This window comes from Ptychodera flava, chromosome 3 (assembly GCF_041260155.1).
Source record: "Ptychodera flava strain L36383 chromosome 3, AS_Pfla_20210202, whole genome shotgun sequence".
Lineage (NCBI taxonomy): Eukaryota > Metazoa > Hemichordata > Enteropneusta > Ptychoderidae > Ptychodera > Ptychodera flava.
The window spans coordinates 33,510,291-33,526,569 of NC_091930.1; the positions used below are offsets into that span (position 1 = coordinate 33,510,291).

A 16,279-nucleotide genomic window follows, 5' to 3' on the forward strand; every position below is an offset into this window, starting at 1 on the left:
GAGATTTATGTTGTGCCTTTATGAAGTCTGCAGAGTAAATGAACTTTTGACTGTGTTATCTGTGTAAACATCGAACATTCATTCTTCCCTTAAAGTAAAGGTTTAGTCGGTGGCCATTTTGAATTTCAAATATCGGCATATTTTATGTACTAAGGCACTACTTTATAAGTGTGATTGGTGTTGATTCACCGCTAAACTGGAATGATTGTTTCATTTATCTTACACGTGACATGGCATTATATGACAAGTGTTGTTGGAGTACGTATACTTTCCCAAGAATTTATGATACGAAGATCCTGTATGAAAGATAAGAAAGACGCCATGTACAAAAAGCTGCGGCGTGTAAACGTTGCTATAAAAGATTTTGATGGTAAGAGCATACTGCATACTTATTGAAACTGTCAACTTTTTCTTGTTCTTTGAGTTATACATAGTCTTCGTAGTCAATACTCCCGGAAGTAGTTTATTTGAAGTGTATTTTCTTGAGCATGTGTTTGTGCGCACTTTAAGTTTTTGGTTTACTACAATGCTATGGATGAACAGTAAACCTTTGAATACGGAATTGCACCGTCCTTTCCATAGATAATAGTTTTGAAGGTATCTATTACGCCAGCACGCGTCCATAGATATTCGGAATGTCGATAATCATTAATACTGTTAAAAGACCTGCCAAGGCTTTATTGCAAAACGGCAATGCAATATTAATGAATCGACGGAGTTAATTTCATGAATTATTATGAAAAAGCTAGGTCACTCGAACAAAAGATATGTATTAATAATTGATTGTGAGTTCAGAATTTGATGACCATCTACTACAACTTGCTCTGTCTGAACGAATGTTCAATTTGCATTGTCAAAATATGGCTGTCGGGCAGATAAAGTGTGTGCCGCATATAATTTCTTTGTTATGGTATGTCCATGTGAATGGCACGGGAGCAAGTCAAACGGGAGGTAAGCAATAGCTATTTTAACTCGTAACAGCTGGAACTGTCACGTTTATCATCAAGTATCCTCACAAGCCGTGATGGCGAGATGACACTAGATTAGATACCTATTATTTCGTAGCCAAGTATCGTCTTCTTTTATCCAAGTAAGATATGCGATGGGTTGCATTCAAACGATTGCTATTTTTGTATCTTCTATCGTACACCCAGTTTGCTTTTCGCTGAGCTCCAAAACTAAAAAATGTAATATAAATTGAACATCAGGTAAATTAAAACATAAATTACGACGTATATGTACAACTACAGTGACAAAAATAGCTATGCGTGTGCGGCGAGTGATAAATGGATTAAAGCCTGCTTAAACCACGACATTAAAGAAACTGAGACAATTCGACGATGAGAGTACATATTCACCGTAGACTCTTTTACTCACTCTAATGGTGTTGCTGAAGATTAATTTTTTTTTAATGTTTGAAGCGTCTTGGAAAAAGGAGATTAGATTCTTCTAACGTCGGTATGTCTGAATGGAAGGACAATCCTGTTAGTTGTTCGGCAGTTTCCCAGAGACACTCAAACTTAAATACTTGTTTTTGTATCGCCTTTTGACATGAAAACAACAACATAGTATCTGTAAATCCACCCCTTTGAATTTATCATACGAAGCATGCAGTTGTTTTGCGCACTGCTGATAATTATGTAGCCTAGTGTCAAGCTGTGGCTTGCAGGCGCGATTGAGTGCATAAGTGGTATATTCTATAATCAAGGCTAAAATTCTACAGCCTCGTTTTTTTGTGCAAACATGTAAATGTTGCCGCATTTTTGTGTAAACCATTGCAATTAATCCGAAAGTTGACTACATGAAAAGGGTACGAGAGTTTGCGGACGAAGTCTTGGTGACGAGATAATTGAAACTCTGTCGTTAATTGTCTGCGCTTTGGAAGGTCTTGTTATGACGTCAGTGCATGACATGCATATTTAAACTTAAAATAATTCTTGTCAATTAGCCAGTCTGTGTAATACGTTAACGACTAATTACAACGCAGTAGCGCGGACGCAGAAAAACAAATTAAGTATGGCAACTTGGTGACTATAGTGATCCGTTAGATCAGGTTCCTTACAGTAGTGCAATAGAGAAGTTTGCAAAGATCGTCAAAATTCCCAATCCCTAATCAAACTCCTAGCATCCTAACAGATCAAATACATATTAATGGCATCTGGAAAACGTTTAATCCACTCAGTCGTCTTTGAAAATTCATCATGAAAGGTGTACGGAGAGAGAACATTAGGGGACGACTGCATTAACTTGCATGGTACCTGAAACCCGAGTCCTTGCCTGAGCAACTCGGGTGACAAACAGAAGACTTTTAATCCCCAAGGTGTGAATGTTCCATTGTTATGTTTATCTAATCCAGCTGGTGCTATTGTAGTGCCATTGTAGGAAAGGCAGGTCTGTGAAATTGATCCTATAGGGAAGTAGGGTATTCCTAAGTTAATGGAGCCTTCCCGTAATGAACAGAAGGACGTCAATAAATCCCCTTTCTGATTTGAGAGAGAGAGAGAGAGAGAGAGAGAGAGAGAGAGAGAGAGAGAGAGAGAGAGAGAGAGAGAAAGAGAGAGAGAGAAAGAGAGAGAGAGAGAGAGAGAGAGAGAGAGAGAGAGTTCGATCTTCAAATATTTGGAACAATTAAATACATTCCTCGAAACTTGGTTGCCCACGATGACGAACATAACCATCTCAATAGAATATAACCAAGGCATTTATTAAAGGAATATAAGAATTTCAATTTGTAGTCAACTACTAGCAAGCATGGGCAGCTGTCAATTAAATATAACGGCAACTTTTTAAGGCTGTTTCAGTTGTGCAAAATGCCTAACCGTGATATTCGAATTTTATTAAAGCTGGTTTTGCAAACCACTACGCTACACCGAGCCCGGACAAAATAATTTTTTAGAATCTATGGACTGAAATACGTGTGAATTTTTTTATGTTTATTCTCAAAAGCTTCCAGAACAACTCCCATTAGGTATAATCTGGCATTTAATTTATCAATAATGCAAGTATTTATATTTTCATATGTAACAGTCCATCTTCTTTTTCATAGGAACGAGTAACGATTAGGCACAAGATTTTTAATGTCTTTTTCTTACATCGACATGCGTACATGCGTGCATACATACATACATACATACATACATACATACATGCATGCATGCATGTGCATGCATGCATGCAGCCATGCATGCATACATACATACATACATACATACATACATACATACATACATACATACATACATACATACATACATACATACATACATACATACATACATACATACATACATACATACATACATACATACATACATACATACATACATACATACATACATACATACATACATACATACATACATACATACATACATACATACATACATACATACATACATACATACATACATACATACATACATACATACATACATACATACATACATACATACATACCGTTCACATGTTATAAAGTGGTATATGGCATAATTTATGCAGAATCTTCATCATGCAATCCCCTTCACAATACTGACCTTCAAGGCATATTTATGTACTAAGGCACTACTTTATAAGTGTGATTGGTTGTTGATTCCGCTAAACTGGAATGATTGTTTCATTTATCTTACACGTGACATGGCATTATATGACAAGTGTTGTTGGAGTACGTATATTTTCCCAAGAATTTATGATACGAAGATCCTGTATGAAAGATAAGAAAGACGCCATGTACAAAAAGCTGCGGCGTGTAAACGTTGCTATAAAAGATTTTGATGGTAAGAGCATACTGCATACTTATTGAAACTGTCAACTTTTTCTTGTTCTTTGAGTTATACATAGTCTTCGTAGTCAATACTCCCGGAAGTAGTTTATTTGAAGTGTATTTTCTTGAGCATGTGCTTGTGCGCACTTTAAGTTTTTGGTTTACTACAATGCTATGGATGAACAGTAAACCTTTGAATACGGAATTGCACCGTCCTTTCCATAGATAATAGTTTTGAAGGTATCTATTACGCCAGCACGCGTCCATAGATATTCGGAATGTCGATAATCATTAATACTGTTAAAAGACCTGCCAAGGCTTTATTGCAAAACGGCAATGCAATATTAATGAATCGACGGAGTTAATTTCATGAATTATTATGAAAAAGCTAGGTCACTCGAACAAAAGATATGTGTTAATAATTGATTGTGAGTTCAGAATTTGATGACCATCTACTACAACTTGCTCTGTCTGAACGAATGTTCAATTTGCATTGTCAAAATATGGCTGTCGGGCAGATAAAGTGTGTGCTGCATATAATTTCTTTGTTATGGTATGTCCATGTGAATGGCACGGGAGCTAGTCAAACGGGAGGTAAGCAATAGCTATTTTAACTCGTAACAGCTGGAACTGTCACGTTTATCATCAAGTATCCTCACAAGCCGTGATGGCGAGATGACACTAGGTTAGATACCTATTATTTCGTAGCCAAGTATCGTCTTCTTTTATCCAAGTAAGATATGCGATGGGTTGCATTCAAACGATTGCTATTTTTGTATCTTCTATCGTACACCCAGTTTGCTTTTCGCTGAGCTCCAAAACTAAAAAATGTAATATAAATTGAACATCAGGTAAATTAAAACATAAATTACGACGTATATGTACAACTACAGTGACAAAAATAGCTATGCGTGTGCGGACAGTGATAAATTGATTAAAGCCTGCTTAAACCACGACATTAAACAAAATGAGACAATTCGACGATGAGAGTACATATTCACCGTAGACTCTTTTACTCACTCTAATGGTGTTGCTTTTATTAAGGTAAGTTCAGGTGAGGTATGAAAAATCGAATACTCGAGTAACTTGAAAAGACCATTTAAGGACTTATTTTCGTTTCGTATATTTAACCGGTTGTAATGAGAAGACCGTTTACTAAGCATCCAAAAGATCGATAGTCATCAATTAACACACCTTGCTATGTGCAGTGCAAGCTATCTTAAATGCAGCACATGAGGAATATCGTCTATTCAAAGGAAGGTTTTAATTGGCCTTTGACCATTGTATTTTAGAATACTGCTATTCATCTCTTGCACATGTACCTTTATCAGAAATTTGCCAAATTGCAAGACTTCGGATACGCTTTAGAATTCGAGAATTACTAGGCGTTATCTGCCCCAAATAATAGAACAGTGACAAAGAAATGGTACGCCACAACTAGAATGCAATTACAAATAAAGAGTCGTGACACGGTTGATAATCGCAGAATTCCGAATTGTAAATGCATCCTTTGGAACCAGTATAGAAAATGTAGCGGCAATTCAGCTTGTGGAAGGAATCGTTTTTTGATATCAATTGCAGTAAATTCTAAAGAACATTATTTGTTGTGACAAAGATCATATTGTCACTTTACTGCAAGAAGGTGGTAATATGCATTTTGGTGGAAATTACTCCTGATCTGAAACGAATGTAGAATGCTTGCATATAGTGGCATATCAAAAAAACATGACAAAATTTACGTAAAGCTGTCTTTGAATATTGAGGAGGTCATTAAAGAAAGTTAATATCATATCTAAACGTATTAACATAATACGTATTTTCTGGCACAACCTCAAACAGGGCATTATTACACATGCAAGACGATGACAGCCTGTCTTGCCTTCTTCAATGTTAGAAATTTACGTAATGGCTGATATAAGCTGACTAGTCTTCAACTAGTTGGCATAGCATGCTAGCTTGTATTCCTAGAATCTCTCTACCTGTCGCCAGTACTAGCCTGGATATTTTTGCCACTAAGTTAATGAAATTAGTAAACGAGCACAAGTATCTAGCGACATTCTACAACGAAGGCTGGACTTTTATGCCCCTTGTGACTAATTTATTATCATAATTAGTATAAATCAGCTGAAAGGCAGATAACTTATCAGAGGTGTTGCTTGATGTTGACTTCCAATCAATCTAATATGTAATGGGAAAGAGTTTCTAACTAGAACCTTGGCATTATCTACAGCAAACAAAGCTGAAGATTAATTTTTTTTTAATGTTTGAAGCGTCTTGGAAAAAGGAGATTAGATTCTTCTAACGTCGGTATGTCTGAATGGAAGGACAATCCTGTTAGTTGTTCGGCAGTTTCCCAGAGACACTCAAACTTAAATACTTGTTTTTGTATCGCCTTTTGACATGAAAACAACAACATAGTATCTGTAAATCCACCCCTTTGAATTTATCATAAAAAGCATGCACTTGTTTTGCGCACTGCTGATAATTATGTAGCCTAGTGTCAAGCTGTGGCTTGCAGGCGCGATTGAGTGCATAAGTGGTATATTCTATAATCAAGGCTAAAATTCTACAGCCTCGTTTTTTTTGTGCAAACATGTAAATGTTGCCGCATTTTTGTGTAAACCATTGCAATTAATCCGAAAGTTGACTACATGAAAAGGGTACGAGAGTTTGCGGACGAAGTCTTGGTGACGAGATAATTGAAACTCTGTCGTTAATTGTCTGCGCTTTGGAAGGTCTTGTTATGACGTCAGTGCATGACATGCATATTTAAACTTAAAATAATTCTTGTCAATTAGCCAGTCTGTGTAATACGTTAACGACTAATTACAACGCAGTAGCGCGGACGCAGAAAAACAAATTAAGTATGGCAACTTGGTGACTATAGTGATCCGTTAGATCAGGTTCCTTACAGTAGTGCAATAGAGAAGTTTGCAAAGATCGTCAAAATTCTCAAACCCTAATCAAACTCCTAGCATCCTAACAGATCAAATACATATTAATGGCTTCTGGAAAACGTTTAATTCGCTCAGTCGTCTTTGAAAATTCATGATGAAAGGTGTACGGAGAGAGAAACATTAGGGGACGACTGCATTAACTTGTATGGTACCTGAAACCCGAGTCCTTGCCTGAGCAACTCGGGTGACAAACAGAAGACTTTTAATCCCCAAGGTGTGAATATTCCATTGTTATGTTTATCTAATCCAGCTGGTGCTATTGTAGTGCCATTGTAGGAAAGGCAGGTCTGTTAAATTGATCCTGTAGGGAAGTAGGGTATTCCTAAGTTAATGGAGCCTTCCCATAATGAACAGAAGGACGTCAATAAATCCCCTTTCTGATTAGAGAGAGAGAGAGAGGAGAGAGAGAGAGAGAGAGAGAGAGAGAGAGAGAGAGAGAGAGAGAGAGAGAGAGAGAGAGAGAGAGAGAGAGAGAGAGAGAGAGAGAGAGAGAGAAGAGAGAGAGAGAGAGAGAGAGAGAGGGAGAGAGAGAGAGAGAGAGAGAGAGAGAGAGAGAGAGAGAGAGAGAGAGAGAGAGAGAGAGAGAGAGAGAGAGAGAGAGAGAGAGAGAGATCTTCAAATATTTGGAACAATTAAATACATTCCTCGAAAACTTGGTTGCCCACGATGACGAACTTAACCATCTCAATAGAATATAACCAAGGCATTTATTAAGGAATATAAGAATTTATATTTGTAGTCAACAACTGGCAAGCATGGGCAGTTGTCAATTAAATATAACAGCAACTTTTTAAGGCTGTTTCAGTTGTGCAAAATGCCTAACCGTGATATTCGAATTTTATTAAAGCTGGTTTTGCAAACCACTACGCTACACCGAGCCCGGACAAAAAAATTTTCTAGAATCTATGGACTGAAATACGTGTGAATTTTTTATGTTTATCTCAAAAGCTTCCAGAACAACTCCCATTAGGTATAATCTGGCATTTAATTTATCAATAATGCAAGTATTTATATTTTCATATGTAACGGTCCATCTTCTTTTTCATAGGAACGAGTAACGATTAGGCACAAGATTTTTAATGTCTTTTTCTTCCATCGACATGCGTACATGCGTGCATACATACATACATACATACATACATACATACATACATACATACATACATACATACATACATACATACATACATACATACATACATACATACATACATACATACATACATACATACATACATACATACATACATACATACATACATACATACATACATACATACATACATACATACATACATACATACATACATACATACATACATACATACATACATACATACATACATACATACATACATACATACATACATACATACATACATACATACATACATACCGTTCACATGTTATAAAGTGGTATATGGCATAATTTATGCAGAATCATCATCATGCAATCCCCTTCACAATACTGACCTTCAAGGAAACGACATAACGAGGATCAGGAAAGCCTCGTTTGAAGAGTGTTGTATGACCTGCCTGGAAACATCTGGATGCAAGGCTTGGACGTATGGTATGACAAGTTATGTTGGAGCTTGCTGGTTAAAGCATACTGTCTCACCTCAGTCTGCGTACAGCGGTTTGATATCAGGAGTTGTTTTAGGTATGATCTAAAAAAATAACAATGTGATCAAAACCAAATGAATGCTAAACATCGTCTACTCGCGGTAACTCAGCTCTTCCGGATGCTAGTTTAAATTAATTCCTTGTGATCAAGGTATTCTTCAGCTTCATGAGGCAAAATCAAGATTGGAACAGTAATGCGACATTTAAGGGTACCGACGTAAAACTGTCTAATATTTCGAAAAACATAATTCCTGAAAGGACGAACTTATCGTCTAAACTAGTAATTGACTCAATCAATTATTGCCTACAAAAATATTACTGACAATCTTGTGTTCTTTGGATTTATACACAACACTTGTATTCTTTATAAAATATACCTCGTGACAATGTGGCGTTTGGCGTCACATTGTCAATGTTGCGTTCGATTGTAAATACAAAGGAAATCCAAATTCTGCGGCTGTGCTCAAATCCACCCCTTATGAAAGCGGTTGGTGTCTATGGGCAGCAACTTAGTGAATGAGTCAGTAGGACATGTGATTTTCCACGATCGCTTCTATTTGTGGATTTTTAAAGATTATTTTACAAGTTCATGAAAGGTTTTTGTGAAATGTTCTAGTTTTGAGAATTTGTTTTTATTTCACGCTATTGCATTCTCGCCTTACAGGTACTGAGCTCTGTTTTACATCATTGAGATTTCCGATCTTTATAGGCTGGCTATATTTATATATAGTCTGTATCCTGTGATATATATATATATATATATATAATATATATATATATATATATATATATATATATATACACACACACACACACACACACACACACACACACACACACATATATATATATATATATATATATATATATATATGTGTGTGTGTGTGTGTGTATATATATTATATATATATATACACACACACACACACACACATATATATATCTATATCTATATATCTACATATATATATATATATATATATATATATATATATATATATATATATATATATATATATATATATATTATATATATACCGTTCGAAATAACCTTGCACGACGTACCATTTTCAGACACTGAAAAACCTATATTGATTTGCCCATCCGATATGGAAAGAAGCACCAACCTAGACGTTCATACTATTCAGGTAACTTGGACGCTCCCGAACGCCACTGACAATTCTGGTGTCGTAAGTTTGACTGGAAGTCACGAACCCGGATGTAACTTTACCATAGGTGTTACAACAGTGTCCTACGAAGCCGAAGACTCTTCGGGCAATACGGCGAGATGCTCTTTTTCTGTGACGGTTAAAGGTATCTCGCAAGTATTTAGTAGCTTTCACAAGAACTTTCTAGAGCACGTTATTTTGAACTTTTAGCAATTTTGATTCGAGAATCTATATGTGTGTGTGTGTGTGTGTGAAATCAACATCGCAAGCTAGATTACTTAGATTGACGTTCAAGGTCCGTGTTCCCGTAAGCTTTGATATATTTCTCTTTATTGTGATTTTCTTAATAATACAATTTCTCTAATTCATCAGATAGTATTGTTGAAATGACTTTAGTAAAATTTGTTAGCCATTAGGTCTGCCATGTACAATTGATTTGTCGGCAAAACATGTACACAGTATTTTATTAGTAGGGGTAATACTTTTTATTCCATTATTTTAGAAAAAAGCAGAATGAATGACCCAATAGGCCGACACACATCGTCTCAAAGAAGAGGCTATTGTCCCTTTAATGTATAGATTTATAGTTGACCAGCCATGAATGAGCGCTTTTAATATGATAGATGAAAAAAATATACCATTTTGACTTCATTCATTACGATTGAGACAACTTCGCAAATCGACCGAAATATTTTTGGAAAGTAGAGCAAATTACGTGAATTTAGTAAAGAAATATACTACACAGGAGCAATAGATTATAGACGTATACCCTGCACTGGAGAGTATCTCTTTTATCCTCCGTGGTACATTTTGAATGGATCAAACGATAGCTCGCTCCAACCTATCTTTATAACATATAAACTTTGTTCCGAACAGAAAAAAAGAATTTGCTGTGTTGTAGAACTTTGCTTGGAATGATGTCTAGAACCATAAAAGATTCATTGCTTAAGCCATTTTATTATTTTCTGAAGATCGTCTGTTTATGGAAATTGCATTTAGAGAAAAATTGCTAAAATGATGCGGTCCTCCGTTTGACAGTTAAAGTAAATTCTGTAACGTTGTGTTTCCATTTAAAGGAAGTAGATATCAAACTTACAATTCAAATATTACATTATCTTGTTGTAATGCCACACAATGAAGTAAGTAAAGTAAGGGTTGCTAAACGGTGTTGAAGCCCTGCACATTATTTCAAAATAAATGCGCAAGGATCTTGATAGATGCTTCTAGTTGTACGCCATGGTTTCCGTACAATTGGTGTCACTCTTTCAAGCACAGCGTTTATAGTAATCTCATATGGTAAGAAGCTTGGTGGGGTTAGATGTTGTTGACTTTTCAGTTAGCTAATGATAAATGCGAAAGTCAAGGTTTGGGCACTGTTTATACGAGTGATTGTATAAAAAAGATTGCTTATTGACTCGTTTCAGTCTCTAGGTACTCACTTCTACTTACTCTCCCACTTTCTAGGTATCTACTGAAGTATTATTTATCTACATACTCAGAATCATAACAACACAGTCTTTTATGTACACTACCAATCTATACCTGGAACCTAGAACCCTATCAGAGTCTGTTTCTTTATTTACAACATTAATATTGCCCTCAGTACAAAATTATATGTCATCGAACATTTTCTAAACCTTTAAGCAAATTCAGTCACATGCATATGTCCTGGTAATTGCATAATGATTCTATATTTTTCACGTCATTCCTTATGCAAAATATGCACAGCCGTAGCAAGACCTTTCTTCGATGTTTTGAATGGAACTCAGAAGAACATATCTATATCTCAGGTTGGCAGAGTTTACGTATTTTTGTTAATTCAAGACGTTTATCGACACTTTTAATTTATTTTAATGGGGAGAGTTAATGAATCAAACTCCTAAAATTGTTATATGTTTTTATGTGCACCTTAAAAATAGTTTCAACAAACATATAACCAGACTCATTTAGTTGTTTGGAAATTGAAACGACGACACTGATATGTTCTATTCAATGTTTGTATGAGAGGTCACGAAAAGGTTTGGTGAATTATGTGATGCGATTTCGTGGCTTGCTAATGCAAGTTTGTCTGCACAAGAAAGCAAGGACGTTGCTCAAGGTGAGTAAAAATATGTTTCGACATATTAATTCTTTTAGTGTGCATTTAGTCTATGCGTAAATAAGTAGATACATAGATGCATGCTTGCATGTATGTATGTATGTATGTATGTATGTATGTATGTATGTATGTATGTATGTATGTATGTATGTATGTATGTATGTATGTATGTATGTATGTATGTATGTATGTATGTATGTATGTATGTATGTATGTATGTATGTATGTATGTATGTATGTATGTATGTATGTATGTATGTATGTATGTATGTATGTATGTATGTATGTATGTATGTGTATATATATATATATATATATATATATATATATATATATATATATATATATATATATATATATATATATATATATATATATATATATATATATATTATATATATATATATATATATATATATATATACACACACACACAACACACACCACACACACACACACACACATGAACCGGCCCGTATCTCCACCTGTGTGACGTACACCAACACAGATAAGAAATCCATATTAACCCTGTTGTACGTCATCAACCGGAACTTTTTTCCTGCTATGGTACCGTTAGTACGTGCATGTCGCGACACATAGCGATTTGTCGTGATCGATGCCGTGCTCTCATGGCATTTTGACAAAAAGGTGACCCAAAAATCCGGATATGGAAACATAGAAGGCATGCCCAACGAAATTTCGAGTCGCTAAAGCTTTAGCTATTCCCAAGAATCGAATGAGGATACCGTCGATCGTTTGGCTCAGTAATGTCACGGCTCCAGTCGCAAGGCTCAATGTGGACGTCGTCGTACCTGCCGACCCCGGTTGGCGATAGACCTGAAAGATATACCTCAACGAAAGGTCTAATTAATAAATATATACCGTTACATAAACTTCGGGAAAGCGACATAGAAGGCACAAGTATCGACAAACACCGATAAATTTCCTTCATTACACAAATTATTCCGTTGTTTATCGATCGGAATCAAACCTAAGCTTACAGCGTAAGGCTGTAGTGAAGACATAAACTGTCGACCTGTAGCCTTAACTCTGCAGTGCAGCGCTGTAGAATCCGATGCATTTCGAAAGTTGACTCGGACAACACTCACCACTTTTGAATCTGTTTAAGGAAAGACAAACCAGGAACTCCCAATATTTTCATGAAATGAACTTTCATAGAAAAGGTAAAGGTAGAAAAAAACCCTTGAATGGATGATAAATGACACACTGTCTTGGTCTGATCACATTTACTACATTCACAACAAGGCTTCGAAACGTTTGTATTCTCTTAACCTTCTTTAAAGATCTAGTATGACCACAAAGCCTTTATTAACATATAAATAAGACCTGTGGTAGAATATGCATATCCTGTCTGGCATAATGGCGTCACATTAGATCGGTCCAACCTTCTTGATTCAGTCCAAAAGAAAGCATTTAGAATCAAATCTTTCCAAGAGTCTATTGAAATAGCAACACAGTGCACCATAGAAGAGAGCGATTTTGTCGTTCTTTCATTCATAAAACCTGTATTGATCCTGGCAAGTCAACTTGATCAACCAAGTTTTCCGAAAGGAAGACTCGCCATTTCAAAATTTATGCTACTCCTAGGTGCCCTCCACAAAGATTGAACAATAGTCTTGTCGTGTACGCTCTTAACAATCATCAATGATAGCTTTTCTTCTTACATTTGTGTACTTTTTGGACTACTCAACGTCTCTTTTTAAATTGTGAGAGGCCTTTAATGTGTACTTTTTAAATCTTGTAAACTTGTAATTGAAAGAATCCAATCTGTCTGTACTTGTATTGAACTTTGTGAAAACGTAACATAAAAACGAAACAATATAGAAATAACGGGCGACGCGCTGACCATTAACGTTTATTTGTGGGCAAGGGCGAGAGGAAAGCCAAAAATTAACGGGAGAGGCTTGCCGAGCCCGTTAATTTGGCTTTCCTCGAGCCCGCGCCCACAATTAAACGTTAATGGTCAGAGTGGTGTCTGTTATTTCCATTATATTATAAGCGAACCCAAGAAAACCGTCAAAATTTCCGAAAATTTCAGGAGCGAACGACAACTGGGCCCCAGAAACTGAGCAATACGCGACGCACTGTCACGCGCGCTGTAAAAAATTGGCAAATCCGGAGATGTTTTCAGAAAAAAGTATCTCAGCTTGACCTGCAAGTGCTCCATTTTATTTTGTGATTGATTAGGATTTACGTTTGAGCTGTAAAGTTACGATACTGTGAGTTGTTAATCTTCTTATTCATATTCAAGGGCATGTAAACAGACCATTACTGTGTATTTGTGGTCAGTCACGTGGTTCAGCTCGACCAATCAAAATTCGACGGGCAGGACATGGTAATATAATATCATGGAAAAACAGCTAATTCGTACAAAGTTTTCACATCTAGAATATCAAATCTGTAATCTCTCAATTTATTGTGTTATCTCGATTGTTACTTGTGCGCTCTACAGACATATTGGTGTCGGTGAACACCGCGATAGTAGTGCTGTTGGACGTGAATGGTGAAAATGGAACCAGACATCAGGACAGAAGCTTGTTGACAAGGTCTGTGTTTAATGCAACCGATAAACTAGCAACGTTTGTTTTATCCAACATCGAGCCTGGTAGTGGTCAAGTGATATTGGAAACTCCATCCATTCATTTAAACCTGGAGAGCGACTTCGCAAACAAACTCACTAATCAGTCAATAATTATGGCTGATGGAAGCGGATTTATAATACCACCAAAGAAGCAACTCTTTCCTAATGGAACATCAGACGGTAACATGAACCGAATTGTAAGTAAATGATTAATTTTTCTTCCAACTAGAAACATAGGTGATATACGTAAGTCTTGATGCTGTATTTTACACGGTGTTTTCTTCGAACGCCACCATGCACCTATAGGAATGTTTTCATTGAAAAACCTGACACCTACATGACTTTCTCTATCGTCGATTGTAGATTTAACGTCATGCTTGTATGTCTCACATTATTTCCTAAATGGGCTTTTGGTTCATATCTGTACGAATAGACAGCAGACAAACTCTGGGAGAATCGTTCAGATACCTATGTTTCTGAATTACTAAATACAAATTTGTCATTTGAGTGGTAGCTGAGAGAATAATTTTCCTGCAAATATCAGATGTGTGATGTTCAAATGTGGATTTAATCGATAATCAACTACTTTTAATTTAATTAATCAACAACAGATTCAGTGGCTTGACGGAAGACTATTTCGACATGTTAACAAAGGAGATGCTTCAGATGTCCTGAGTTTGACTTTCACCGACAGGGAAGGCAACACGATAGAAGGTAACAAGGAAAGATCATGAAAACCACTGTCAGACTAACATCTCGCAAAAATATTTCTGTATATTCTTTTCTTGTTTTAAGCTTGGCAGTGCCTCCTTTTACCTTTTGAGACCGCTTCCATAAGACCAACGTAGATCTGTATGAACCATCGAGCGTTGAGAAATTGGTGTCACATCCTTCCTTCCTACTGGTGAACACGTTCTTCGACATATATGCTTCATTTTCTCCTTACAAAAACATCCGAACAAGTCCATCTAAATACACCGAGATGTGTTTGCAGGTAAAATGTAGATTCTATCTATTAAAGGTTTGCGCAACCGCTCTTTTGATGAATTAATATGTGGTTTCCTTTTCAACCCGAATATGAAAAACATCCAGTGAATGATACAAGAGAAGATATCTCTATTATATTTGCAAACGACGGTCCATCACCAAGCGACTGCGTAGACATTGAAGGGATATGTCTCGACGATAACGTAATATACTTTGGATTCATATTAATGTAAGTGAATTGTATGCTATCGTATGTATGTATGTATGTATGTATGTATGTATGTATGTATGTATGTATGTATGTATGTATGTATGTATGTATGTATGTATGTATGTATGTATGTATGTATGTATGTATGTATGTATGTATGTATGTATGTATGTATGTATGTATGTATGTATGTATGTATGTCTGTATGTCTCTATGTCTGTATGTATGTATGTCTGTATGTATGTATGTATGTATGTATGTATGTATGTATGTATGTATGTATGTATGTATGTATGTATGTATGTATGTATGTATGTATGTATGTATGTATGTATGTATGTATGTATGTATGTATGTATGTATGTATGTATGTATGTATGTATGTATGTATGTATGTATGTATGTATGTATGTATGTATGTATGTATGTATGTATGTATGTATGTATGTATGTATGTATGTATGTATGTATGTATGTATGTATGTATGTATGTATGTATGTATGTATGGATGGATGGATGGATGGATGTATGTATGTATGTATGTATGTATGTATGTATGTATGTATGTATGTATGTATGTATGTATGTATGTATGTATGTATGTATGTATGTAGGTAGGTAGGTAGGTAGGTAGGTAGGTAGGTAGGTAGGTAGGTAGGTAGGTAGTAGGTAGGTAGGTAGGTAGGTATCAATGTATGCTTGGAAGACAAACACGGAAACAGAGAGACAGAGGATTTTAATTAGACTCTAATTTCTAATACCATGAGTTTTTCCAGCTCTGATCTTTTTACCAATTTAGGTTGCTACAAAAATGCTTCACACCAACACAACTGTCATACATGATCGATTGCATCACGTTTTGGGTTTCGAC

At 35.9% G+C, this 16,279-nt stretch overlaps 1 protein-coding gene across 1 annotated transcript; it reads left to right on the top strand.

Annotated features, from left to right (window-relative positions):
- Positions 1–9,420: 9,420 nt before the first annotated feature.
- Positions 9,421–15,429, top strand: LOC139129221 (uncharacterized). The gene is made up of 6 exons (XM_070694863.1): positions 9,421–9,654; positions 11,238–11,299; positions 11,517–11,607; positions 14,081–14,406; positions 14,821–14,923; positions 15,302–15,429. The coding sequence occupies exons 1-6, from the start codon at positions 9,450–9,452 to the stop codon at positions 15,427–15,429; spliced, it is 915 nt and encodes a 304-aa protein (XP_070550964.1). The 5' UTR covers positions 9,421–9,449.
- The last annotated feature ends 850 nt before the right edge of the window (positions 15,430–16,279 follow it).